The following is a 25,228-nucleotide window of genomic DNA, read 5'->3' on the forward strand; positions in this document are numbered from 1 at the left end:
TAGCCAATAACAAATGCTCTCTAGTTTGTGGCATTTGACCATCAGAAGCTGCAACAACAATAATAGCACCATCCATTTGAGCAGCACCAGTAATCATATTCTTAATGTAATCAGCGTGACCTGGACAGTCAACATGGGCATAATGTCTCTTTTCAGTTTCGTATTCAACGTGGGCAGTAGAAATGGTAATACCTCTAGCTCTTTCTTCTGGAGCTCTATCAATAGCTCCGTAATCTAAGAAAGAAGCACCACCCTTGTCAGATAAAACTTTAGTGATGGCAGCAGTCAAAGTGGTCTTACCGTGATCAACATGTCCGATGGTACCAATGTTAACATGGGGCTTAGAACGGTCGAATACAGAGTAAGATCTGATTGAAGTTGGACGAACTCTAAATGTAGTACGTCCAGTTAAACGGAAAGCATTAGCAACGTTTCTAAACATTTTTAAATTGCTTGTTTAATGATAAATAGACAAGAAGAACTCCATTCTACTTAAATATCACCAAAATTTTCCACTCAGTCGACAATTGATTCGTGGAATTTTTTTCAAGATTACATAATCGATGATATAAGTACAATATGGATTTCATCTATTGCCATATAGATAAGCGTTCTAAGGTCAATATATGGTTCCAGTACACGATATATGATGGTCATTGAAGTAGGGAACATACGGGGGATACCTAATTACAGAATAGAAGATTACAGTGGTGATATTTCGGTAGATGAGTTGGTAAAAAGACTAGATGGATACTACGAGAGGTTTCAATTACGTCCGAGATATGTAGTGGGATGCACTAATAAACCGCTTTGTCGAGACAACACGATAGATGATATTAAGGGTATGAATGGAGTTACAAAGATAAATGCATTTGTGAGTGTTCTAGGAGGAAAAGGGGGGTTTGGAGCCAACTTACGAGCGAACAAGGGCAGATCAGGACGACAACCCAAACGAGAGACCAAGGATCCAAAGACATATTACAAGGATTTGAAAACGGGAGTTAAAACTAAAGATATTAACAAGTTGAAAAAGGCGTACGAGGCGCTCAATGAGCAAAATGGGCAAATGGATAAGGATAAGGAAAGGCTTCAGCAAAAGAAGGAAAAGCTCCAGAAAGCTATTGGGTATTATGAGAGTGTATTGAATGGTAATACTGCCTCGCAAGAAAGGTTTCAGGATACGGAGTTTCTTGATGAACTAGATGACGTGATGATGGAGGTGAGAAATAGTGTCAATAGTGCATTGAATCTGGAGTCTGAGTCTGACGACAATTGGGAAAGTGATTGGGAATCATCTGGCGAAGAACAGGATGAACCCCAAGAAGGATCATCGAAAGACCTTGCATCGGAAAAGACAAATACGATAAATGCGAAACCAAAACCTAAATTTGCATCATTTTTCGATGAAGAGAATGAAGAAGAGTAGTCATATATTATAGAGCATGTATATTATATTTAAGATCTAATAAGAACATCAGTTTCTTGGTCATCCTCATTTACTTCATCAAGGTTTTGTATGATATTTCTGTCAACTTCCCGTCTTTCTAAAATTTCTGCTGTTATACCTTCATTCTTTATGTACTCATAATAAATGCACAACAACAACAAAGTACCCTGTAAAAGAGCGGCAACTAAGTATGACACCCACGAAGACCAATGTGAACCTTTAGTAAAAAACAATGTCATGGTGAAAATGAATCCACCTGGCGTTTGAATGCACATCATGCCTATAGACAACGTGCCCGGATGTTTAAGTCTGTAAGTGGTGGTAATTTGGGGTACATACTTCATCATGGTTAATAGTGCCGAGAGTAAACCATTGATTTGGGCAATTGTGATTAAAAGAGTGTGATTGGTAAACAATCCGGTAAATACTTCGATTATCGATATAATTCCATGTAGTGCTACGAACTTCCCCACAGTCACAATTTTTGCATATTCTTCCTTATCCTGCTTTATCGAATATCTTGTTTGAAGAAGGACAACAACTAGTATCAAAATAGCACACGTGCATTGTATTCCAATTTGAATTAAGTTTAACTGGGAGTTGAGGCAGTTGAAAAAGTTCAATGCACCTATATAGCAACAATGTCTAGCTTTAGAGCTAACAAGAATAATATTTGTAAGAGTGAAAATCGATGAGCATGAACCCAAAAACAAGAAGTTTGTCGATAACCCTTCGGATGTCTTCTTGATATAAATACGACGATATTGTGGTAAGTAACTGATGATAATCCCTATGGTTATTAATACCAGAAATGCGAAGTTTATTTTAGATGCTCCTTCAAACACGGAGCACTTATTATTGTCGTTGCTACCAAGCAGCTGGTATTGCAAGCTATTCATAACTTAGCAAAACGAATAGAAATAGCAATTCAATGTACTTTAATGCTAGTGGTAAGGAAGAAGGATTGTTTTAGAATCTAAAATTACACATAGATAACAAAATATGACACTGCACATAAAAACTCTCTGCTACATTTTGGCGTAGTTCTACAAATACATTATACATGTTTAATTTAGTATCGTTTATTAATCATAATTGAATTGTAATAGGAATTCTAAAGTACATCAGATCATTATTTTGCAATTTGATGTGAAGCCTCAAATAATACGCTCTACCTATAATACAACTCTGGAAGTTTGGAACAAGACAATAGGCATCAACACCAAGATCATCGTGAGATCCCGTATTATCTTTCGAAAAGACATTTTTCAAATCAATCTGAAGTTTGACCTTCTTTGAATAAACTTCCTGGTCGGCGGAAGATGTTGACTCCCGTGAAGAAACAAAAGTCCATGGGGATGTGGCATGATTTGAGGTCACCTTAGATTCGTCAACTCGTAAGCAGTTGTATTTTGTAGATAAATTAGCTAAACTTTTTATGTCCATAATTAATTGATTGTCAATATTCAAGACATCGCAATTCAACTTTCTAGACAAATCAGTGATTTCTTCTAGGTATTTCTGGAATGGCTTAATGACATAGTTTTCTATATTGTCAGCGTCTCCCGGTTTATTCTTGAACATCAAATCACTAAATATTTCAACAGGAATTGGATATTTCTTTGATCTGTATGTAAACACTATCAATTCGGCGGTTATGGATTTAACATCTGGGGGTTTAGATGTTTTAGAACTTTCGTTAGATGAGAAAACAAACTCTAAAGGAATATCAAGCTTCGTTGATAATTCACCATTAAGTGGATGGGGATGCAAAGCTTTATATTTGTAAGGGGGTACGTATTTCACTTTGTAGTCCATTTTAATTGTGGTCATACCAATAATCCCAACAACTTTTGGAGCAGCAGTCAATGACTTCTTCTTATAAGGTACAAATAATTCATACTTTGCATTTTTTCCTTTTCTCAACAACTTATTTCTAGCCAGGTTACTGTTATTCCCATCATTATATAATTGTCGTCTTTTAGAAATAGATGGTACCCTTGTAATTTCATAAGTATTTTCATTATTATGAATTGTACGCTTCTCATCCAATAGGTCCTTACCCAAGTCAATTTTCTGGGTTACCCTTTCAACTAGGTTATTATATATAATCTTTGATTCATTTTCAATTAACTCACTGTCAAAAGCTTTAGATAACCGTTCTTTGGGTATAACTCTAATAAAACTACTAGTTTCATTAACAATCAAAAATTCATCTTTTCCCGGTTTGATCAAATGACTTGGAATGATCAGGATATAATCAGATTCTTTTGCGATAACCCTGGCTTCTATACTATAACTGACAGAAGTATCTGGGAAGGACAAATCCTTTAATCGTTTATCTAATACCCCATTCAAACCAGGCTTTCTAGGTTGATTCAAAACTGGGGCCGTACCACCAATTGTAAATTCTGACTTGGTCGAGGGTCCTTGACGAAATTTCCTCAAGTTCTTTAAAAATTGATCTTTAGCTAATCCCAACGTAGGTAACATCTCGCAATGTCGAGGTAAATTATGAAATTCACAGGCAACATCTAATAACTTATCAGGAACACGGAAATTAAAAAATTTCTTGTAAGTGACACCAGGCTCGAAATATTTCTCCATTGGAAACCTCATGCATGCATTATCAAGAGGATCATACAGATCAGCTTCGAATATCTCATCATTCAAATCTGCAGGAGTCCAAGAGGCACTGTAATCAAACATATTGAGAAACTTGTAGAAAATAAGCGACTTCTTTGAATCAGTATCACTTGTAACCGAAATCTTACCTTCGAAAACAACAGAAAACATATCAAACAGAATGGGGAGATGATGTTTGTTACTGATGGTGACAAATCCATTTATAGAATCTCCAGGCTGATACTCTATAGCCAGAGGGTCGATGATGGTGGGTCGTACACCTCTCTTGCACGCTTTTTCTGTGATTTGAATTTCAATTTTTACTCGATTAGCAACACCACTGTTGATGTCTGCAATTTTCTTCAACTTATGCGTATTTCCCAAAAGACTATCCTCCCATCTCGTTGGTGATTCATTTACAGGGTTCAACGGATACGACTGAGCAGCCGTTGGTGCAGAATGAGTCGTCCCTGGAGAATCTGCCATACTAGGAAAGTAGCTTCCAGTGCCCGAATCGATACTTCCGGTAGGAGTCACCGTTGAATCTTCATCATAATTAGGGGGAGCAAATCTCAAGTCCTCGTTCGAAGGACGAATGTTCTTCGAGAATGTCGATTGATAAAGTTGGTACGAAGGCAAAATGTTCCATATTGGAACGTCCTCGTACGCCGGAGACGCTAATGGTTCCTGTTCGCTCTTCGTATCTCGACCCGGTACTGGTATCTCATTGCTTTGGTTCGATGGGGGGCTATTTTGCAATCGGCTCTTAAAATCACGTTTGGTGGGCTTTGTTCCAAAAAATTTCATTAAATTTCACTATTCCTGCGGGTCTTATTTCCTTTTCTTATTACCTGACTAATATATTGGCTCTACTGGGTTGGTAAGAACTTAGTGGTTTTATTCTTATCTGATGTGATGATATAAACCCCGTCTATTTTATATCACAATACCTTGTGCCAATATGTTCCCAATACTGTTAGCTTACAATATCCACCAAACCAGAATTGGTTACTACTTATACCCTTAGATTTGTTCAATTTAAGTTCGACTCCGGAAAGATATGTAATAAATATTATCAAGGCAAGATCAATTTTGACATGTTTTATAACAAGGCACTTGTCGCGTTTGAAAAAATAATTTAACCACAAAATGTAAATACATTCTTATTGGTTCCAGAGCAACCAATACGCTTGAATCCTACGGTAATTAACGGATAGTTGATAATAGAAGTTAGGTGAAGTGGAGTCTGTGACTCAGGTTTGAAATAGCTATAAAATGAGTGCCAGTTTTTGGGCTATTAAGGCAGCAAAAAGCAAGAAGAACGAAGTAGTCCCGGGAACATCGAAATGGGTTGCCAATGAATTATATTGCATGAACTCGGAAGTGCTAACGCACACGGAGATGTTCTACCAAGATTTAAGAGGAGATATTGACGAATTGAATGATTTCATGAGAAAAGCATTGGAAGGGCAAGATAATAAGATATTTGTCGAGTCGTTAACGGAGAGAGATGAGAATGAGACTAAGGCGGGCGATATTATAGGGGAACTTGGTGAAGATGCGGCGGTGGAAGGGGCGGAAAATGGTAAAGAGATGGATGTAGTTAGAAAGCAAGAAGGGGTAGATATTACGTCTAACTTCACATATATTTCGCCGGAGCATCGAAATGAAGGAACTCTGATAGATGGAGACGGGGACAAGTCGAATAACCCTCAGTCTTCACCGGTGATTGCTCCTACAAATGCTAATACTAATACTAATTCTAATACCGCACATGCAACTTCGAGGTATACGCCGAAGACACCGTCACCATTGAAAAATAACCAGGATCAGGATGTACATCCCTCACTGCATGCTGATTTATCATTTATACCCATAGCTAATACTATAAATCCAAAAAAAGGCATACCTCCAAAATTGGAGTCACCGTATAGAGAACAAGAGCCTACAAATCAAGCATCAGATGACGATTCATTCCAGGCCATAAGTACAGCGATAAGGAAAAGTATAGCTGGCAAGTCCGCTATTCATAATCCTAGAACAAGCCAATTTATTCATGTTGATACACCCAAGAAGAAACAAAATAATGCCCCGGAAAATCTTTCGAGAATTAACAATAGAGCTACTATCGGTGCATTATCTCATGGGAGCTTAAATAACTCTGGAAGCATTTCTGTACCATTGAAAAGAGAACCAGCTTCGGTAAGAAAATCTATGAATAAAACTCCAAAGCGAGCATCCGTCTTTGTATCTTTACCATCGCGCGAGCCAATAACAATCAGCTCATCATCCAATAATTCTGGCAAAGGAATATCTGAAATCAAAAGCAGGTCTCTGAGAGTGTTTGAAAAATTAGAAATAGCTTCGAGAAATGAAAATACAGGAAATTTATCTCCAGGAACGTTGAAAAAACGAAAATTACAAAGAGATACGGAAAGTCATGCTGGATTTAATTCCACATATATAAAAGAAAGCTTAAAGAGAAGATCATCACGGCCATTATTAAATGACAATATTAAACCAAAGGAAGGCCCAATAAAGATTTTGAAATCAGAGGAAGAAGTAACGGACGAAAATAAGTGGCATATAAACGAGCAACGTGCGAAGAAGCTGCCTAGTACAGTCCCAGGGCATACAGACCATTTGGAGGAAAGTTCTAAACCTCAATATGAATTTAAATCTGATAATCACAACGCAATAAGAATCCCTGCCTCCGAAGATTTACCTGTAAAATCTGCTGAAAATACTGAGAAGATTTTGAATCTGTTCCTTAATCGCAATGCACCCACTCTAGTAAGCGATGAAGAAATAAAGGAGGAAACGAAGAATAGAGAAAGTATTAGTCGGTCACCTTCGAAATCTCCTGTTATTAACTCGATCGGATCTGTTCTCCGCCGTGCCAGGAATGTCTTTATGAGTAATCCAAAGTCAGTAGGCTTACGGTACGATTCAGCAAGTTTTTCAACAGGCACTGGTTCACCAAACCGGAAATCCAGTTCGAGGTCACCTGAGAAACATTCATCCCAAATGCTAATAAGAGAACGTACTAAATCACCTGTTAGGTCTTCCACCGTATATAACACGCAGAGGTCTAGATCACCAACGAAACTGCTCAGCATGGCAGGTTCAGAGACCACTTCTAGAGCATCTTCGAGAATTAATGTCGATTTAGATGCTAAAGCTGCTATTGAACCAAAAATTATTCAAGGAAAGGCCGAAGTAGATTTAATCAACAGACTTATGGCTCCTACTAGTGCTAGTGCAGCTAAAAATGTGAAAACTCCATCCAGAAAGACTCAAGATGGTAAACGAAATGAAATTTCAAGTAAGAACAAGTTCCTCACGACAACTCTTAATCCGACAAAGCCACAATTTAATCCAATAAAGTCGTCGAGTAGATCTGATCCGTCTCCGTTGAAGAAGTCAATTCCTCTAAATGATGAACAGGAAATGAAAGAAACAAAGATTCCCTCCAGATTAGAATTTTCTAATATTCCATCATTGAAGAAAAAGTCTTTAATGGCAGAGAGAAGCGAAGCAGCAGCTCAGAAACCCAGACAAAAAATTATGATAGCTATGAATCATAAGCTAGATAATAAATTGCTACCAAACCCTTCACCCGTTTTAAAAAATGATATACCAAATCATGAGAAAACAAATGAAGGAAAAAGATCATCTAATTTTTTGAATGATAATTCAGAGCCTCAACAAACTCTGAAACCAGGAACTAAATTAAACTATGGAAAGTTAACAACTTTGCCGGAAGCTACAAATATAAAAAATAGTAATCTGGAACACAAAGATTTCGCTAAGCGTTCCAAAGTTGAAAGTAAAACACCATCAAGACAACATGCATTGAGTAAACAAAAGATCCTTGAAAAAAAGGCCAGTAGAATCTCAAATAGCGATAAAAAGACATCCCATAAAAGTACTAATTTTAAAGCTAATGATATTTTTGCAGATCCCCGAACACCTGCTAAAGATAGAAAACTCCAAACAGTAGAAGATACCTTGCCAGATATTCCGACAGACGATGAAGATAATAAGTCTCATAAAGTCTTGCAAAGTTGGGCTGAAACTCCGCAGTTACATAAGATTGTAATGCAAAATAGAACTATAGATCCAGTAACAATTTTTGGAGAAGTTCCTCGTTTAAATATAGAGGAAATATTCGAGTCACAAGCTTCACGATACCGTGGCAAATCTTCTCCTTCAAACTTCACACCGGACGAAAAGCAAAGGAAACGTGAAGCTACAGAGTATGCAATCAAGATGGGCTATAAAGATTCCGCTCATCTGTAATATATATATATATCACTGTAAATATGTACCTATAACATAAATACTTAATGTACAACCAAAATAATAAAGTTTTATTATTTCAAACTTTGACGTTTTGTTAACGCAACATCCTTATTCCATTTAGATAACCACTCTTCTGAATCAGATTTTGGGACGACGTATAACCTTAAACCGTTGTCAAATAATGGCGCCTTTGGTTTATCTGACATTAGCACATTATTAATTGCCACATTCTTACCAACTTTAACCAATCCGCCTGAAACTGTTTCCATGTAACATTGTAATTTCTTGAGAGTGAAATTTTCATGTTTAGGGTCCTCAAACCATTCCTTTGGTCTATTCAAAACAACCTTTAAGATATCTGTTGGTGTGCTCAATTCACTAATTTCTGCAACATAATCGAATTCATCAGTGGTAGGATACAAGATCATTGCTGGGAAAATTAATTGTGATTCATGATCCATTGCATCTTCTAATCGTATTTTAGCATCCTCGAGTAATTCTGCTGGCCTGGCACTCTTTAATATCTCTATATGTCTTAATTTGATTGCATTTACTAGTAAAACTTGTTTCAATTGTTTCTCTTCTTCTTCTTTTTGCTTTTTGAGTTTTGCAGCTGCAATTTTTTCTTCTTTATCAACAACTTGTTGATAAGTATCTTTAAGAGACTTGTTATCAGCATCGATAGTTAATCCATACTGTAATATTTGTTTCGCTTCTTCAAATCTTTCAACACAAAAGAAAGCTTTACCAGATCTGTAGCATGCCTTAACATTTTTCTCGTCTAGAAGTAAAACATTTTTGCAATCATCAATACATTTTCTATAATTTTTCAATTCAAGATTACAAGCTGCTCTATTCAAGTATAATGCAGAATTAATTGAGTCAACACCACAGTCAATTTCCAAACCCTTCGTATAGTAACCCACTGCTGTGGTGTATTGCTTAGCCTTGTAACAATCATTTCCCTGGTTTTTAAAATTTGTAGCAATTTCGTCAGGGTCACCTTCATATACTAAACTTTTAAGTGCCTCTAAGTTAGTATTTTCTCCTCCTTCACCATCAGTTTCATCTAATTCTGTCATGAATAATGGCAATCTATTCAATTCTTTCATGACTTCATCTGCAGACTTATCTGCAAGTTCAGACAATTGAGGAGGCAAATCTGGCTCACCCGGCTTTGGGATATACCTCTTTGTATCCCATTCAGATATTTTTTCTTCAGTCATGGTTATAGGCTTGGTTGATTGAAATGTTTCAATGTACCAGTTTGAAAATTTTTTGTATTTGCGCAGAGATTGCAACATGCGAAAAATAAATCTATGAGAACTATATGCTATGTAAATATAAATATACTACTCTCTTTCTTTTTGGAGTATCAAAGGTACTTTAAGGGCCATAATATCGCCATTAGGACACTTAAGTTTTATTTTCAAATAATAAAGTCGAGCTGTAAAACAATATTGAAAGTCAGGTATCAAGCAGAAATCCTTAGAGCCACTTGGAACCAAGGCTGCGTTTGATATATCAATAACAGCATTGAATCTCTTGGTGTACTTAACTTGTTCCTCTACCTTATCTTTTGGAGATTTTTTAATCAAACTTTCCGATTCCCATGGTATTGATGAAATCAAGTTTAGCTCCTCTGAAGAGTCCATAGCAGACACTTTCGGATTTAAAATCTTGAAATAATCATACTTGGACGAAAGGTTAGCAAGACACTTGACATCACGTATTAAACCTTTATCTATTTCTAAGCTATCACGCTTGACGTCTTTGAGAAGTTTTGATAACTCTACTGCATATTTTTGGAATAGTTTGATAGTTATATAGTCAAAATTATCCGAGCCTTTACTTTTATTTTGAAAAAGCATATCGTGATGGAATACCACAGGGATGGGTAAGTTTTTGGATTTGATATTCAATGCAATAAGTTCAACAGATATATGCTTGAAATCTGGCGGACTCTGATTTTGACCTTCTGAATAGATAAAAGTAAGGTCTAAGGGGATGTTTATTTTTGTTGAGGGAACTGGTGTGTCTGGTTTCCTGAGTTTTGCTAGCGGTACATATGGTACTCTATAATGAGTTTTTGGACTTGACAAAGCAGCAAGACCTATTATTTTGTTTGTTCCGATAATCGACTTCTTTCTATACAGTAAAAATACTTCGTAAACGTTTTCCTTAGGTCTGGAAGGGCTAATTTTTGAATAATACGACTGGCGCATTTTTGCTAATTCAGTTGCACTCGAAGTAGGATGTAAAGAAGAAGTTGAAGTTCTGTCTTCAATAGAAAGCGTTGACATCTCTTTTGCCAAGCTGATGTATTCCTTTATTTTGTCGACCATATTTGAATATATCAATTTGGCCTCTTCGGTCATCATTGATCTATTAAGCTCAAAAATTGGGTCGGCGTCTCCAACCAATCTTAAGTAACAGTAATTTTCGTTTGCAACCACGTATTCGTCAGCAGTTGGATTCAGTGGTAGATGGTTTTTCAAAAGCAAATTTCTGTAACCTGCTGATCTGCCTATAATCCTAGCACTAATACAATAACTTATAGCAGTATCAGGAAATGCAAAATCATTGGTAAGCGATGCATACTGAGTTTTATTTCTTCCTATATCACTATCATCAGGCCGTGGCGAAGAAATACCTGCATCATCTGTATTATCTCTCCATTTTCTTCTTAATGAATTTATCACTTCATTCTTTGAAATACCTAGAGTAGGTGGTACCTGAATATGTTTCACCAAACCATGTGGTTCACAACTACTGTCTAATAATTTATCAGGAATTTTAAATGTAAAGAATTTTTTGTAAGTGACATTAGGTTCGAATATTTTTTTATGATTTAATTGAATTTGGGTATTATCATAAGGATCAATATCATTCTTAGGAATATGTGGGTTATTATTATCAGTTACTAACCTATCAAGGCTACCATCGTTCCACGAAGCGTTAAAGTCAAACATAGTTAAGAACCGGACGATGTTTACCGGAGGCTGTACAATTGGTCTATTATTATTACCTAGTGTTAAGGCTCCTTCAAATACTACCGGGAACATATCAAATGGAACATTATGCTTTGTCTTATTAGTGACGGTTACAAAACCGTAGATATAATCCCCCTGTTTAAGTTCTAAAGATAATGGATCAACAATTCTAGGTGCTACACCTATTTTTCCAATTTCTTCAGTCAAATAGATATTAATTATCAAGTCCTTAGAGATTTCTTTATTCATAGCTGTTAACCTCTTCAACTTGTGAGCATTAGATAAAATCGTATTATCTATAGACATAATATCTTCTTCTTCATTTTCTTCTTCACCAGCATTATTGGGAGAAGTAGGCAAGGACACATCCATAAAATAATCGTTAACGCTGGAGGTTTCTGATGAGGCAACTGACGATATAGGCGTAATTTCGTAACTTGGTGGTTCTGTTCGAAAGTCTTCATGCGAAGGTGTCAAGTTTTTCGATATAGTTGACTGATACATATGATACGATGGTAAGATATTCAAAAGTTCCTCGTCTCCTTTGTGCTTAAGGCCTTTTTTACCATCTCTTTGCGATAAAGACGAGAGCCTTAAATTATACCTATTAGATCCTTTGTCATCCATCCTTCAAGAATCTATAAGCAGCAAAAAAAATCAACTAGCAATTTCTGTACTGTCTTACCGTAGTACTGTCTCTGTCAAATCTGTCTAACGTATGTATAATAAAACTATTACTTGATATCAGAATTTTATCATGAAATTATGAAAAACATAAATTTCAACCGAAGTGCGGCTGGGCATTTACGGTGTTTTTACGGGAATGAATTGTATATATTCTTCTAAGTAATCAATTTTCTATATGCATTGGTACATTGACTGTTAAGAGCTCGCCGGTATTTATTTTGATACTTACTTTCAAATAGTAGAGTCTCGACATGAAACAACTTTGAAAAGTCGGTACCAAAGTTAAATGATCCAAGCTTGTACCTTGTGGAGGATGCGATGTTGGGCCTTTTGCTTGACAATCTCTCAAATCAACGTGGAGGTCAAAACTTTTAGAGTATAGGGAGTATTCATCATGTGTAGATTTCACTTGTTCCCACGGTATTGTGGTTATGGAATTATGTGAACTATGACTTTTAGGTGACTTCATTATAAGCTGGTACTTTGGAATTTGCAAGTTAATGTATTTGGTCGATAAAGTCGCAAGAGACTTTATATCTTTCATTAGCTGAGTCTCCACTTTGAATATATTGCTTCCTAAAGTAGTGAGCAAAGATTTTAACTGTAATAGGTATGATTGGAATTGCTTGATTATTATGGAGTCAAAGTTTTCTGGGGTTTCTTTTTTATCATATATTTCTTGTTCTTTGAAACACATATCATGGGAAAATTCTAAAGGAATAGGATACTTCAGAGATCTTAATGTGAGAGCTACCAATTCTACTTTCAAATATTTGATTTCCGGAAACTGAACTTCTTTACCAGACGATGATTTTGTGTGAAAGTACGAAATATCTATAGGTATCGTTAACTTAGTGTTATCATATGATTCATCCGGCTTTCTAAATTTCACTGGAGGTACATATAATGTTCGATAATCCTCCTTGGGCGTTGATAAAGAAATTACCCCTAATGTTTTCGATGAGCCAGTCAACGATTTCTTCTTAAATGGTGCAAGACATTGGTATATTTCATCCAGAAATTGTTTTGTGGAAGGTCTTAATTCTCGCTTGATTTCATTATCAGCCATAGTATATAACTGTCTTAATTTCACGAAAGAACCATCTCTAGACACCAGGGGTGAAATATCTGGGGTATCTCGTTGATCCCTTGGTAAGTTCAATAAATTATTCCCATGCTCTATTTTACTTTTAATTGAATCGACAAATACTTTATAGTAAAGAAAGATTTCACGATTTCTAGAAGAATTGTAATGAATATAATTCATATTACTCTGCGGAATAACCCGAATATTACATGTAGCTTCTTTAGCAACTACATATTGATCACGGTCCAACGAATGCTTATAGTCTGATGCTTTTCCAATAACTCTAGCACTAACATTGAAGCCTATAGATGTATCTATGATTGAGAAATCTTTGAGATGCCCACTTTTTGCACCTAATATTGATGATGGTGAATTTTGGGTTCTGGAAACTCCAATACTTGGAGGTATTTCTGTATGAACAGGAAATGTATGTGCTTCGCATGTATTATCAAGTAATTTTTCTGGAATCTTGAATGTGAAAAATCTCTTATACATAACGTTAGGCTGGAAAAATCGTTTAACATCGATAGATAAAACAGCATTATCATAAGGGTCAGTTTCTCCATCACACCAATCATGCGGGTCCCCGTCATCTGTGGCTAATCTGGCTATATTTGCGTACGACCAAGATGCAAATAAATCAAGCATATTTAAAAATTTGTGGACTTTTGAAGGCTTCTTAACGTCGATTAATCCTCGATTATTTTCAAGTACGACTAGCGTACCTTCAAATACAACATAAACCATATCAAACAGTACAGGTACCGGAGACTTATTTTTAATAGTAACATAGCCATGGATGTAGTCTCCTTGTTTAAACTCGTATTTCAGGGGATCTATGATGGTTGGCTTCACTCCCTTCTGACAAACCTTCTCGGTCACCTTCATGTCAATCTCCAAATCCTGGCAAATTTTATTATCCGACTTACTCAAATTAGGTAATTTGTGTACATTCGCTAAAATAGTATTCTCCCAAATATTCGGCTCTTGTTCAAGTACCTGGTCAATCTGCTGGCTTGGAAACGGAAATTCGTCAACTGATAAATTTGATGTTGGTGACTGCATGGCTGACATATTTACAGAAGGCGTGGTCGACACCGAATTCACGGGTGTCATCTCATACATGGGTGGGTCCACACGAAAGTTTTCATTAGTGGGTGTTAAATTTTTCGAAATAGTAGATTGGTGCATATGATACGATGGAAGGATATTATTAATTAAGTCATCATCTTCTTTTAATCTTTTTTCTTCGTGCTTTTGCTTACTATAAGTGTCCATTTCTATATATCCATTCTTATAACTTATGAGTGAATTAAATACTAAGATTCTGCTGCAAAGAATAAAACTTTATCTGTAGTAAGTACAATCTAAATTTCACCTTTTTCTAGTATAAGATTTTAAGAGAAAAAGAATTTTGATATTGGAGTGTATATAAAAAACCTGATACCGAAGAGTATTCAGATAAGACAATAAATCACTTAGTGATTGAAAGATAAATTGTTATTATTGAATATGGAGGTTTTGGAAAAGAGGAAAAGAGGTATAGAATACAAGTATCTGGATAGTTTTAGACATTTTAGAAGATTTGTTTTGTTAACGTTTGTTTTATTTGCTATTGGGTGGTTTGCGGTGAAACCAGTTAAACAACATGAATTTGATTACAGTATATTCTATAATATAAACCGTGACCCTGTTGGAGATCCAATAGGTCAGCCAACTCTTAATCCTTCGAAGGAGCAACTTCAGATTGGTTCCAAGGCCATGGTAAGTAGTGATGTACCACTCTGCTCGACCATGGGAAAAGAAATCCTACAGAGAGGAGGTAATGCAGCTGATGCTGGAGTCACAGTAGCACTCTGTATTGGCAGTGTGAACCTGCACTCTTCGGGTATCGGTGGAGGGGGTTATATTGTGAGCAGCTTGAAAGAAAAAGAAGAAGTTATCAGTATTGATGCGCGAGAGGCTGCCCCCCAGAAAGCATTCAAAGAAATGTACCATAAGAGCGTGGTATTGTCCAAGATCGGGGGACTTGCAATTGCGGTCCCTGGGGAATTGAAAGGATTATATGAATTGTACACCAGACATGGCTCAGGCAAGTTGTCGTGGGAAGCCTTGATAGAGCCAGTCATTAAGTTAAACAGGAAAGGGTTCCATTGCTCGGAGATTTTGGACAGAGCAATCAAATTCCAAATGGGATTGGTATTTCCCATCTTACCAAGTCTTGCTGAAGATTGGGATTTTGTATTCAAGAACAAAACTGAGAGACAATTAATTGACGAAGGAGACCTAATTATCAGACCCGCATTAGCAGATACATTATCCATTATAGCGCAAAACGGGTCTTCGGATATATTTTATGATCCAAATGGGCCAATTGTTCAAAGTTTAATTGAAACTAGCAACAGATTTGGCGGCATTATTGCGGCAGACGACTTCGCTAGCTATGATGTCAGGGTAGAGAATGCATTAACCTTGAACTTTACTGTGCATAATGAAACATACAAAGTTTACACTTCCAGTGGTGTATCTTCTGGATTAGCCTTATTGTCGGGGTTAAACTTGTATGAAAAGCTTGCTGAAAATGACGGTCCTGTACTACAAACGCACAAATTAGTAGAATGCATGAAGTGGATGGCTAGTGCAAGATCAAACTTTGGCGACTTTACCTTGCACACGTCCAACAGCACCTTCAGAAACAACTTAATTAATCGATATACGTCAGACAAATGGGCCGAACATATCATAACCAGTGGTGCATATTCAGATAACAATACTTTTCCGTGGAAACATTATAATCCAAAATATGAGCTTACAGAGCCACATGGAACATCGCACTTTTCTATCATAGATTCCGATGATAATGCCATGGCAATGACCACTACTGTGAATCTAGTATTTGGTTCTATGGTTTACGATAATCAGACAGGCATAATTCTAAATAATGAAATGGATGATTTTTCAATACCCGGTGCGCCGAATGCGTTTAACCTAACTCCGTCAGTGTACAATTACATCGAACCATTCAAACGCCCGTTATCGTCAACGTCGCCTACTATCATCATGTCACTTGTTAACGACACTTTCATTCCTGACTTGGTAATAGGGGCCGCTGGCGGATCTCGGATCACGACTGCAGTGTTCCACGCGATTGTGCGTATTATGTGCGAGAAGTTACCCTTATTGGATGCCATCGCCTTCCCCAGATTGCATCACCAATTAATCCCTCAACATATTATGGTCGAGAATTTGACTGTCTTTGAGATGCAACACCACAATATATCGGAACGGATGCACGAATTGGGTCATGATTTGTTGTCGTCTGGTCCACTCACAGCTATGAATGGAATTAAACGTATTTTATTTGGCTCCAAATCAGAATGGCACGGTGTTTCCGACTACTGGAGGAAACGAGGCAAGGCTGATGGCTATTAGAGTCTGCCATGGTGTATGTTTCTACGTTTTCCGGTCTTCCGTAACTCCGTGCTTCTATCTTATTCTTATCGTTTGGTTCTTTGTCTAATCTTTTTGTTTGATGTGTATGCTTCTTGTCTAGTATTTCCTTGCTAACATACATATGTCCGTCCTACCCGTCTATCCAGATTGCATTCCGTACCTTATTCCATTCGTCCATATAGGCCAAATGGTGCACGGACGAATTCTTAGCGTTCTCACTTAAGGTTAAGCTTACATACCGAACAATACTTATTTATTCATAATATAGAATATTATCTTGATTATATCCGAATATACACTACTCGTCTTTAAGGACAATGCGTTGATGTAATCTCCGGCCCACAATAGGCCCAAGGTGCTCGTAATATCACATTACGGAAGCAATAGAACAATAATATTTATGTCCGGATTCCTGAAATAACCCTTTTCTCGTGATGATCGGTCTATGCACCACTTCGGAGTTTTGCTCTGAATGATCAAATGGCCGTCAACCAATTACATTACATCATACTAGATACAATACAACCCCAGATTTTGCATGTAGGTGAATAAATATATAAGAAATTAATGTCCCACAATTTTGTACTGAAAAATTAGAAGAAATACCAGAGTATTAAGAGTGGAACTATTTCATCAACAAAAGTGGGACATAAATACGATGACATTCCAATACCAAGATCAACTTCAAAAATTACCAATACCAGAATTGCATGAAACATGCAAGAACTATTTGAATATATTAGAACCGCTTCAGACGGAAAAGGAGCATGAGAGAACCAAGGAGGCAGTGAGACTGTTCTTGCTTGGAGGAAATGGAGAATACTTGGATAAAGAACTTCGGAAATACAGCGAAGGAAGAAACTCGTACATTGAACAGTTTTGGTATGATTCCTACTTGAACTACGATTCTCCCGTGGTTTTGAACTTGAACCCATTTTTCCTTTTGGAAGATGACCCTTTCCACAACGAGTCGATGAGTGTCAATCCACAAGTGAAGAGAGCTGCATCATTAACATTATCGTCATTGAAGTTTATTCGTGCCTTGAAAAACGAAACGTTGCTGGTAGACAAAACAAGAAACGGGCAACCTCTTTGCATGTACCAATATTCTAAGCTCTTTGGGGCCTCAAGAATTCCCACCGACGATGGGTGTGTCATGCAAACTGATGTTAATTCTAACCATATTGTGGTCATGAGCAAGTCTCAATTTTATTGGTTTGACGTCTTGGACAAGAAGAATAACTTAATTTTATCAGAGCTGGAATTGATTGTCAATTTCACATCCATCATCCAGGACTCGTTAAATACATCAATCAGCGAGATAGCTAAATCTTCATTTGGGGTATTGACTACCGAAAATAGAAGAGTTTGGGCTAAAATTAGAAACAGTGGCACCATCACCAACAATGCTAACAACAACGAAATTTTAAACATCATCGATTCTGCATTATTTGTTTTATGTCTTGATGACTTGAGATTAGAAAACTTATCAGACTTGGCTAAAAATATGTTATGTGGATTGTCAATCTTGGATAAAGGTGTTCAAGTTGGTACCTGTACCAACAGATGGTATGATAAATTACAAATTATTGTTACTCAAAATGGTAAGGCAGGTATAAACTTTGAACATACTGGTGTTGATGGCCATACAGTTTTACGGTTTGTTAGCGATATTTATACGGATTCAATCTTATCATTTGCACAAAGCATCAATGGCCATGCTCCTTCATTATGGGGTAATGATCCCTCCTCAAAACCTGACTACGAAGAAGAATTAGTTACAATCCCAAGAAAATTGGAATGGGAATTAACTCCAGATTTATCTTTGGCATTAAGATTCGGGGAAACTAGATTATCTGATTTGATTAATCAAAATGAATTCAAACATTTGGAATTCAAGAATTATGGTTCCTCTACTATCAAGAAGATGAAATATAGTCCTGATGCTTTTGTTCAAATGGCTTTTCAGGTTACATATTATGCGTTATATGGTAAGGTTGAATGTACATATGAACCGGCAATGACTAAAAACTTTTTCCATGGTAGAACTGAAGCTGTTAGAACCGTTTCTCAGGAGTCAAACTTGTTTGTTCGTAAGTTCTTTGATCTGACTGTTTCAAATAAAGATAAGCTTGCATATTTAACTAACGCTTGTGCCAAACATGCCCAACAAACCAAGCAATGCTCTATGGGTAAAGGGGTTGATAGACACTTATATGCTCTTTTCTGTATCTGGAAAAGATACGTCGATTCCAGTGAATTCAAGGCAATGGATTTGGAACACGACAATACTGTTTCATTTGAAAATCAAAGATCTTCTATACTGACCCTTGTTGATGATGACACTGAAACACATTCTTCAGACACTACAATTGGTAATAACTATAACAGCTGTAAGAATGATCTAACTGAACTACCATCTATATTTGCTGATTCCGGTTGGGATAAATTGAACAATACTGTTTTATCTACTTCAAATTGTGGTAACCCATCATTGAGGCTATTTGGATTTGGTCCAGTATCAGCTAACGGTTTTGGTTTAGCATATATTATTAAGGATGATTCTATTTCGATATGTGCAGCTTCAAAACATAGGCAAACAGAAAGATTTTTGGTTACCTTAGAGCTGTACTTGAATGAAATCTATAGTATTTTTCAAGAGTCTAGTAAGGAACAAATTGAATCACCAATCGACACCAAAATTAAAACAACCCCACAATTACTGGCTCCTAGACCATCGTTGGCACAAAAGAAGTCAACTATATCTAACTTATTAGGTGGTTATGGCTACTTCGATATGGGTGATGACGATATGAAATCGAGAGGTCCTAGCCCTGAACCTCCATTCCTTAATAGAAATAACAGCGGTTTCTCAGTGAGAGAGATAGGCAAGAAATTGAGATTATCTGAATACTAGGCTTCTTTTCAATTCTTCTTATACAACTATAATTGTCGTTCTTCAAGATTTTGACATTTATTTACGTTATTTCTCCTATTTATAATTTATTTATTAACTATTTATTACTATTTATTATTTATTCATTTATTACTTACTCATTTATTTTATACATGTATACATACACTTTTGACTATATTTTAACTAAGTGTGCTTAACGGTCTTCATTTTGCTTAAAAGTCTAGTTTATTTACATTATTTGTGTTTCTAAATATAGATCTATACAAAAAATCAAATTCCAAATGTACTTTGATTAAAGGCAGCCCTTAGATCTGCCTTACTACTCTTCCCATTCTTCTTATGCTTCACACCTGATGGCACATTCATCATCAGCAAGTTATTCGAAGGTGGTTGACCATAAGTTCTAGCAGGCATTCTTTGTGAGGATACCATTTGAGGGTGTGGTGGAGGATAATATTGCTGATGCTGGGGCCCTGGGGGATAGTAAACTTGCGGGTGCATAGGAGTCGAATTCATAGGGCCAGGGGACTGGTAATGGCCCATATTTGGATCAACATTAGGTGGTTGCTGGTAATAATTTACATTTGGAGGTGGTTGGACATACAGATTGCTCGTTGGCTGATAATGTTGATGTTGAACAGAAGGATTCTGCGGATAACCTTGTGGAGGACGAGCTTGGTTATTATTGTGAGGTTTCCCATTAATATAGGGGCTATTACTTCTCATGCGTGGAGACATGGTTTGGGGTTGAACTGCATAGTCTTGTTGCAACGGTAAATGAGGTGCTGACTGTGACCCAGGATGTGGAGCTGGGGCCCCCATTAAATGAGGAACAGAACGCGATCCATGCGCCGTATTTGGTGGCATTTGTTGAGTATACTTTGGTCCAGACAGATGTAGTGACTGAGCTTGCGGCGGGCTTTGTCTTCTCGCTTGCTGAGGTCCGGTTTGATACTCATTATTTATTTTTATATGAGGAGTTGTTGAATGCTGTTGTGGAATATTTGGATTTTGTATCTCCTGTTGTGGGATATTTGGATGTTGTATCTGCTGTTGTGGGATATTTGGATGTTGTACCTGATGTTGCAAATTAGGTTCAGAGTAGTTATTGGGTGGTGTCATTTTTCTTGGGTTATACTTAACTTGATCTTGAAAAGATTCTGGGGAATCGAAACCCGGTTGTGGATTAATTGTGTCCGGGTTCTTTTCAGATTTATCAAAGTGTAATTGAGGCGATTTAGTATCGTTAAAATTCTTATCATGCTCCATAGGCATCAGATTAGACTCAGCTACACCTTCTTCTTGAGGTTGAGCGGTAGATTGTTTAGTTTTTTTAACCCTTTTCTTTGTCTTGTTTTGAACCTGCGGCTCTTTCACTGGTTCATTCATTCCAGGTGGAGGACCAGGGGGGAAGAAAGGTGGAATTTCAGAAGAATTTGATTCCAAAAAGGGTGGAATTATACCTGGAGGCGGTGGTCCCGGTGGTGGTGGTCCTGGTGGAAACACTCCAAGCAGTGGTGGTGGCCCTGGTGGTAGATTTCCATAAAATGATTCATGCTGGGGACTGAACAGTCCATTGTTGTGCGTTGGAGATTGTTGATCTTTCTTCTTTTTGTGTTTTTTCTTCTTCTTCTTTTCTTCCTTCTTGATATCACCTACGGTTGGATCTTGCTCGGAATATGCTTCTGTTTGATCATGATATGTCATTGTAGGCATGTGTGTATCATTAATCTTATGATTTTCGTTTACCTCATCAGAAATACCCTGCACTTCCATTTTTGGACGTACCGGCAGTTGATCATTTCTAGCTGGTTCAAAATGAGTCTCATGATTAACTATCACTTGTGGAAGATCTTTTTCAACCGGTATTGGAGATAGTTGTTTGTTTTTAGGACTTGATGCATGCACATCGATTGGTTCATGCGGGGTGTGACTATCGACTGGTCTTGATGAAGAATTATCTTCATAAGCTCTAGGAGGCTGATAATGGTCTATTTGGTTTTGTTCTTCGTAATCATGCTTTGCTGCATTTAAGCCAGCTACATGATAATCGTCATACGGTTCTTCCGATTTTTGATGTTTTAATCTTACATACCTCTCAGACTCAGTTTCATAGTTCTCGTATGGTTCTTTGAAGCCAGAATTACTAACTTGATCAGGGGAAAAGCTACCATTAGTATAATACGGATTAGGATCATTTGTCTTTTGTGGTGAACTTGATCCTTCCGGAGTCATGTATTGAGATGCACTTGAACTGATAGCACTTGATGATGATAGATTTTTAGAGCCACGCATCATAGCATTCAAATTATTTTGGTCGGGTATTGGTGAAACGTTTGGTTGATGTGGTTCCGTTTCATATAAATGAGGCTGATAAGGACGAGGAGGCAAATCATACTCAGTTAAATGCAGTTGAGTTGCATTGTTATTATGTTGTTGTCTATCATTTACTTCTTTTGTATCTAGAGGTGGAGGTGGAGGTCTGTGCGTAGCTTTCTTATCATTATTACTTGCCAAGCTAGATTTTTGTTTGAAAATGCTCGTTAATTCATTCTCTTGACTTTCACTTAGTGATTCAAGATACTTCCTGTAGTCACTTAATTCCTCATCGTTAACTTGGGTTGGATAAATGTATTCGTCATCATCTGCCAGAACTTGAATCTTAAAATCATCATCATTAAACCTATACTTTGGTAACAAATCACTATCCTTAGATGGAGGGGGGGGAGGAGGTAATGGCATATTTTTGTAGCTTTCGTTACTTATAACGCGTTTATTGTTTTCGAATGAAGAGCCATTGAAATGTCTTATGTACTCTTCGGAATCTAAAACTTGTTCTGTAATAATCATCCATTTTTGAAAACCCTTTAGACTTGCTTCTACCACAATTGATCTTCCAAATAGCTTTTTATTATGGGATGTTTGGTCAGATGCAAGCGAAGAAAGCCAAGTCCATATATAATAATCTTGCAAGGAAACGTCCTCGATATTAATTTGTGAAAATAAAGGTATGTTTGGATCAGTGACAAGGTCTGGCTTGGACCATCCGGGATATAAATTATAATTGGAATCAATCGGATCTGAATTTAATCTAGTCAAGATTCTTCTAGATTCTTCAGTCAAAGATGATACTATTTCATTTGTAGAAGATTTTTGGAAAATATTCTTCAAAATAGTGTAATTTTCCATCGACAAGAATGAATCTTTCTTGCTAAAAGAAATGGTATTTCTAACCTTACTTAATAACTCATAAACATTCGATGATACTTTAGTTGATTTGATTACCACGCAGGGGATAGTTATTATAGACTTTATTGAATCGGTATTTTCCAATGGGGGATAAGAATTTGTGATCAACAACGATTGCAATGTCTTTGGAAGTTTAAGAGTATCAGTTTCATTGTCAGGAAGCATTGCCCTCAAAAATGACAATAATAAGTGAAATAATGCTTCTGATGAAGGCTTCCAATATTCCAATCCGTCTATAAAAGTATTTTCCTTACTTAGAGTAGCATCGTAGAATGGAGATTGGTGAGGTTTCGTAGAACCATTGAATGCCCACAAACTTGACATCTTAGCAATCTTTCTTCCACTTAAATAGTTATACTGTGAATTTGAAGCAATAGATATCAAAAGATCAAGAAAATCATAAACAATCGACGCATGTGCCGGTGACGATAGGCACTTAGGCATAATGCTCAAAAATGCTCCCTTTGGATATCCTGCTTCTTTCTCTTTCCGCTTATACTCAAGATAAACATCCCATCCAATAATTTCGTTGTTTGTTAGCCTACTCCATAAATATTTTAACCCACATATCAAAGTAAATTCATCAAACTTTCTCAAAATTTCAACTACCTCAACCTCGTCATACATACTGATTAGTTCCCCCCGAGGAAAAATTCTGGAAATAAATTGCTCAAGCTTGGTATCATCTATTCTTGATCTGAAAGGTAAGAATATATGAGGTGTTTTAGTACCACGACTTTTTAGCTCTCCAGTGATGAGGTGTAATATACCTCGAAGCTTTTTCCTTGTAAATTGATCAGCCTTTATAATATTCCCATCGTTGTTTCGAGCATTTGAACCAGGAATATCTGGAAGCTCCATGTCTTCCATCCGATTTCTACTTATAACCATATCGTAGTCCTATTTGGTCACCGCTACATTAGAAACAGTCTAGATCAATTGTTTATTTGGCATTTTGTATGGCGCGGTGTAGAACGTAAATGTTAATCAGGTGATTCAGTATGGACTTTAGATCTAATCGTCTGGCCTTCAAATGTATCCGAAGACGGCTCGTGTGATTTCATGATTCATAGACGTAACTGATCCATAGATGTAACCATTCCATGCCAACTAAACTTGCATGGTATGGTTTTTTGTATTTCCAATCGCAAAAAAAGCTACAAAATTGGTAAAATATTCATAAGATCTATTATATATTAATATACAAATACTTTAAGATTGGGGCTGAGATAAGCCTAACATGTTTCTTGTAGCGACTGCAACCGGATCTACCATATTGTTACCATAGTTTTGTTGCTGAGGATGAGATTGCTGAATATGCTGTTGATTGAGATCAATCATGCTGTTAACAGGTCTTAGATTGAAGCCAGAATTACCCATGCCCTGCAATTTATCACTAGTGTTATTCATGCCTGCAATATTGGACATGCTATGAATGGTTCTTAAATCACCCGTACTAGAAGGTTGATTGGTTTGCTGGTTCAAAGTCTGCGCAGCAGCAGAGGGTAAATCAGAAAGACTATGGTGGCTGGAAATATTGTTTGGTTGTTGATTATGATTCGGATAGTTGATGGATGCAGATGTATTCAACGTATCGGTCGATGGATTTGTAGTTGAATTATTACTCGTACGATCAGCATTAGCTTGAGTTAAATGCAATGGTAACGCAGGACTGTGGCCAATACTACTAGATTGTTGCCCATTGGGTGGAATAATGTACAGGTTAACTGGCTGGTTTGCGTTAATAGGGCCCGTATGCGTATTTAATGTAGTTGGAATAGTGCTTGGCATAGAGCTGACATTGGTTTGACTTCTGGAAGCAATTTGTGTTACATAATTGCTTTGTTGGATGATATTATTCAATTGGTCAAACCCTCCAACTGAAGACACTAACATTGGACAGTCCTTGTGTCCAATGAGTATTCCTCTAAGATTAACCAATTGGTCACGCAATTGAGTTACTTGAGCAGATAATTCCCTATAACCGCTTGAATAAAAGGCTAATTCATCTTCCATCTTTTGAATCAATTGTTTCTTACGTTGACGACACTTCGAGGCTGCAACTCTATTACGTTCCAAAAAGCTCTTTCGCTTCGAATCCCCGTTGCCCTTGTTGTTTGCCGTGGAATCCGGTGAAACAGTTGAATCATTCGAGTCGATATCTTTAGGTTCTTCTTTCTTGAATTTCTTTGTTTTTGCAGCAGGATCGGTCTTTTGTTTCTTAGATTTCTCAGAACCATTTTTCAATTTCCTTTTATTACCCAGCTTTTCATTGGACTCCTTATGCTCTGAAATTTCAGTCCCATACCTTTGCTGCGGTGACTGTTGCTGTGTTTGTTGTTGTTGCTGCTGCTGCTGCTGTTCTGGTGATTGTTGTTGCTGTTGCTGTTGTTGTGGTTGTTGTTGTTGTGGTTGTTGTTGTGGTTGTTGTTGCTGTTGCTGTTGTTGCTGTTCTGGTGATTGCT

The 25,228-nt window shown here is 37.0% G+C and overlaps 12 protein-coding genes across 12 annotated transcripts; 4 read left to right on the plus strand and 8 right to left on the minus strand.

The window, feature by feature from the left end:
- Positions 1-11: 11 nt before the first annotated feature.
- Positions 12-442, minus strand: AC631_04833 (uncharacterized protein; the record flags this gene model as incomplete). Its single annotated transcript, XM_015613662.1, has 1 exon — positions 12-442. A coding segment is annotated over one exon (431 nt), but the record flags the coding sequence as incomplete, so codon positions are not given.
- Positions 443-649: 207 nt separating this feature from the next.
- On the plus strand, positions 650-1,426 carry AC631_04834 (uncharacterized protein; the record flags this gene model as incomplete). Its single annotated transcript, XM_015613663.1, has 1 exon — positions 650-1,426. The coding sequence occupies one exon, from the start codon at positions 650-652 to the stop codon at positions 1,424-1,426; it is 777 nt and encodes a 258-aa protein (XP_015465500.1).
- Positions 1,427-1,455: 29 nt separating this feature from the next.
- AC631_04835 (uncharacterized protein) lies at positions 1,456-2,346 on the minus strand (the record flags this gene model as incomplete). Its single annotated transcript, XM_015613664.1, has 1 exon — positions 1,456-2,346. One exon carries the CDS (start codon positions 2,344-2,346, stop codon positions 1,456-1,458), a length of 891 nt encoding a protein of 296 aa, XP_015465501.1.
- A 190-nt stretch (positions 2,347-2,536) lies between these two features.
- Positions 2,537-4,879, minus strand: AC631_04836 (uncharacterized protein; the record flags this gene model as incomplete). Its single annotated transcript, XM_015613665.1, has 1 exon — positions 2,537-4,879. The coding sequence occupies one exon, from the start codon at positions 4,877-4,879 to the stop codon at positions 2,537-2,539; it is 2,343 nt and encodes a 780-aa protein (XP_015465502.1).
- A 468-nt stretch (positions 4,880-5,347) lies between these two features.
- On the plus strand, positions 5,348-8,374 carry AC631_04837 (uncharacterized protein; the record flags this gene model as incomplete). The annotated part of the gene is made up of 1 exon (XM_015613666.1): positions 5,348-8,374. The coding sequence occupies one exon, from the start codon at positions 5,348-5,350 to the stop codon at positions 8,372-8,374; it is 3,027 nt and encodes a 1,008-aa protein (XP_015465503.1).
- Positions 8,375-8,448: 74 nt separating this feature from the next.
- On the minus strand, positions 8,449-9,603 carry CNS1 (HSP70/90 family co-chaperone; the record flags this gene model as incomplete). Its single annotated transcript, XM_015613667.1, has 1 exon — positions 8,449-9,603. The coding sequence occupies one exon, from the start codon at positions 9,601-9,603 to the stop codon at positions 8,449-8,451; it is 1,155 nt and encodes a 384-aa protein (XP_015465504.1).
- Positions 9,604-9,729: 126 nt separating this feature from the next.
- AC631_04839 (uncharacterized protein) lies at positions 9,730-11,997 on the minus strand (the record flags this gene model as incomplete). The annotated part of the gene is made up of 1 exon (XM_015613668.1): positions 9,730-11,997. The coding sequence occupies one exon, from the start codon at positions 11,995-11,997 to the stop codon at positions 9,730-9,732; it is 2,268 nt and encodes a 755-aa protein (XP_015465505.1).
- A 223-nt stretch (positions 11,998-12,220) lies between these two features.
- Positions 12,221-14,422, minus strand: AC631_04840 (uncharacterized protein; the record flags this gene model as incomplete). Its single annotated transcript, XM_015613669.1, has 1 exon — positions 12,221-14,422. The coding sequence occupies one exon, from the start codon at positions 14,420-14,422 to the stop codon at positions 12,221-12,223; it is 2,202 nt and encodes a 733-aa protein (XP_015465506.1).
- Positions 14,423-14,656: 234 nt separating this feature from the next.
- CIS2 (gamma-glutamyltransferase) lies at positions 14,657-16,576 on the plus strand (the record flags this gene model as incomplete). Its single annotated transcript, XM_015613670.1, has 1 exon — positions 14,657-16,576. One exon carries the CDS (start codon positions 14,657-14,659, stop codon positions 16,574-16,576), a length of 1,920 nt encoding a protein of 639 aa, XP_015465507.1.
- A 679-nt stretch (positions 16,577-17,255) lies between these two features.
- On the plus strand, positions 17,256-19,514 carry CTN1 (carnitine O-acetyltransferase; the record flags this gene model as incomplete). The annotated part of the gene is made up of 1 exon (XM_015613671.1): positions 17,256-19,514. One exon carries the CDS (start codon positions 17,256-17,258, stop codon positions 19,512-19,514), a length of 2,259 nt encoding a protein of 752 aa, XP_015465508.1.
- A 270-nt stretch (positions 19,515-19,784) lies between these two features.
- On the minus strand, positions 19,785-23,633 carry MSB1 (Msb1p; the record flags this gene model as incomplete). Its single annotated transcript, XM_015613672.1, has 1 exon — positions 19,785-23,633. The coding sequence occupies one exon, from the start codon at positions 23,631-23,633 to the stop codon at positions 19,785-19,787; it is 3,849 nt and encodes a 1,282-aa protein (XP_015465509.1).
- A 342-nt stretch (positions 23,634-23,975) lies between these two features.
- Positions 23,976-25,228, minus strand: SKO1 (Sko1p; the record flags this gene model as incomplete). The annotated part of the gene is made up of 1 exon (XM_015613673.1): positions 23,976-25,228. A coding segment is annotated over one exon (1,253 nt), but the record flags the coding sequence as incomplete, so codon positions are not given.

This window comes from Debaryomyces fabryi (genome assembly GCF_001447935.2).
Source record: "Debaryomyces fabryi strain CBS 789 chromosome Unknown contig00146, whole genome shotgun sequence".
NCBI classification, from domain to species: Eukaryota; Fungi; Ascomycota; class Pichiomycetes; order Serinales; family Debaryomycetaceae; genus Debaryomyces; species Debaryomyces fabryi.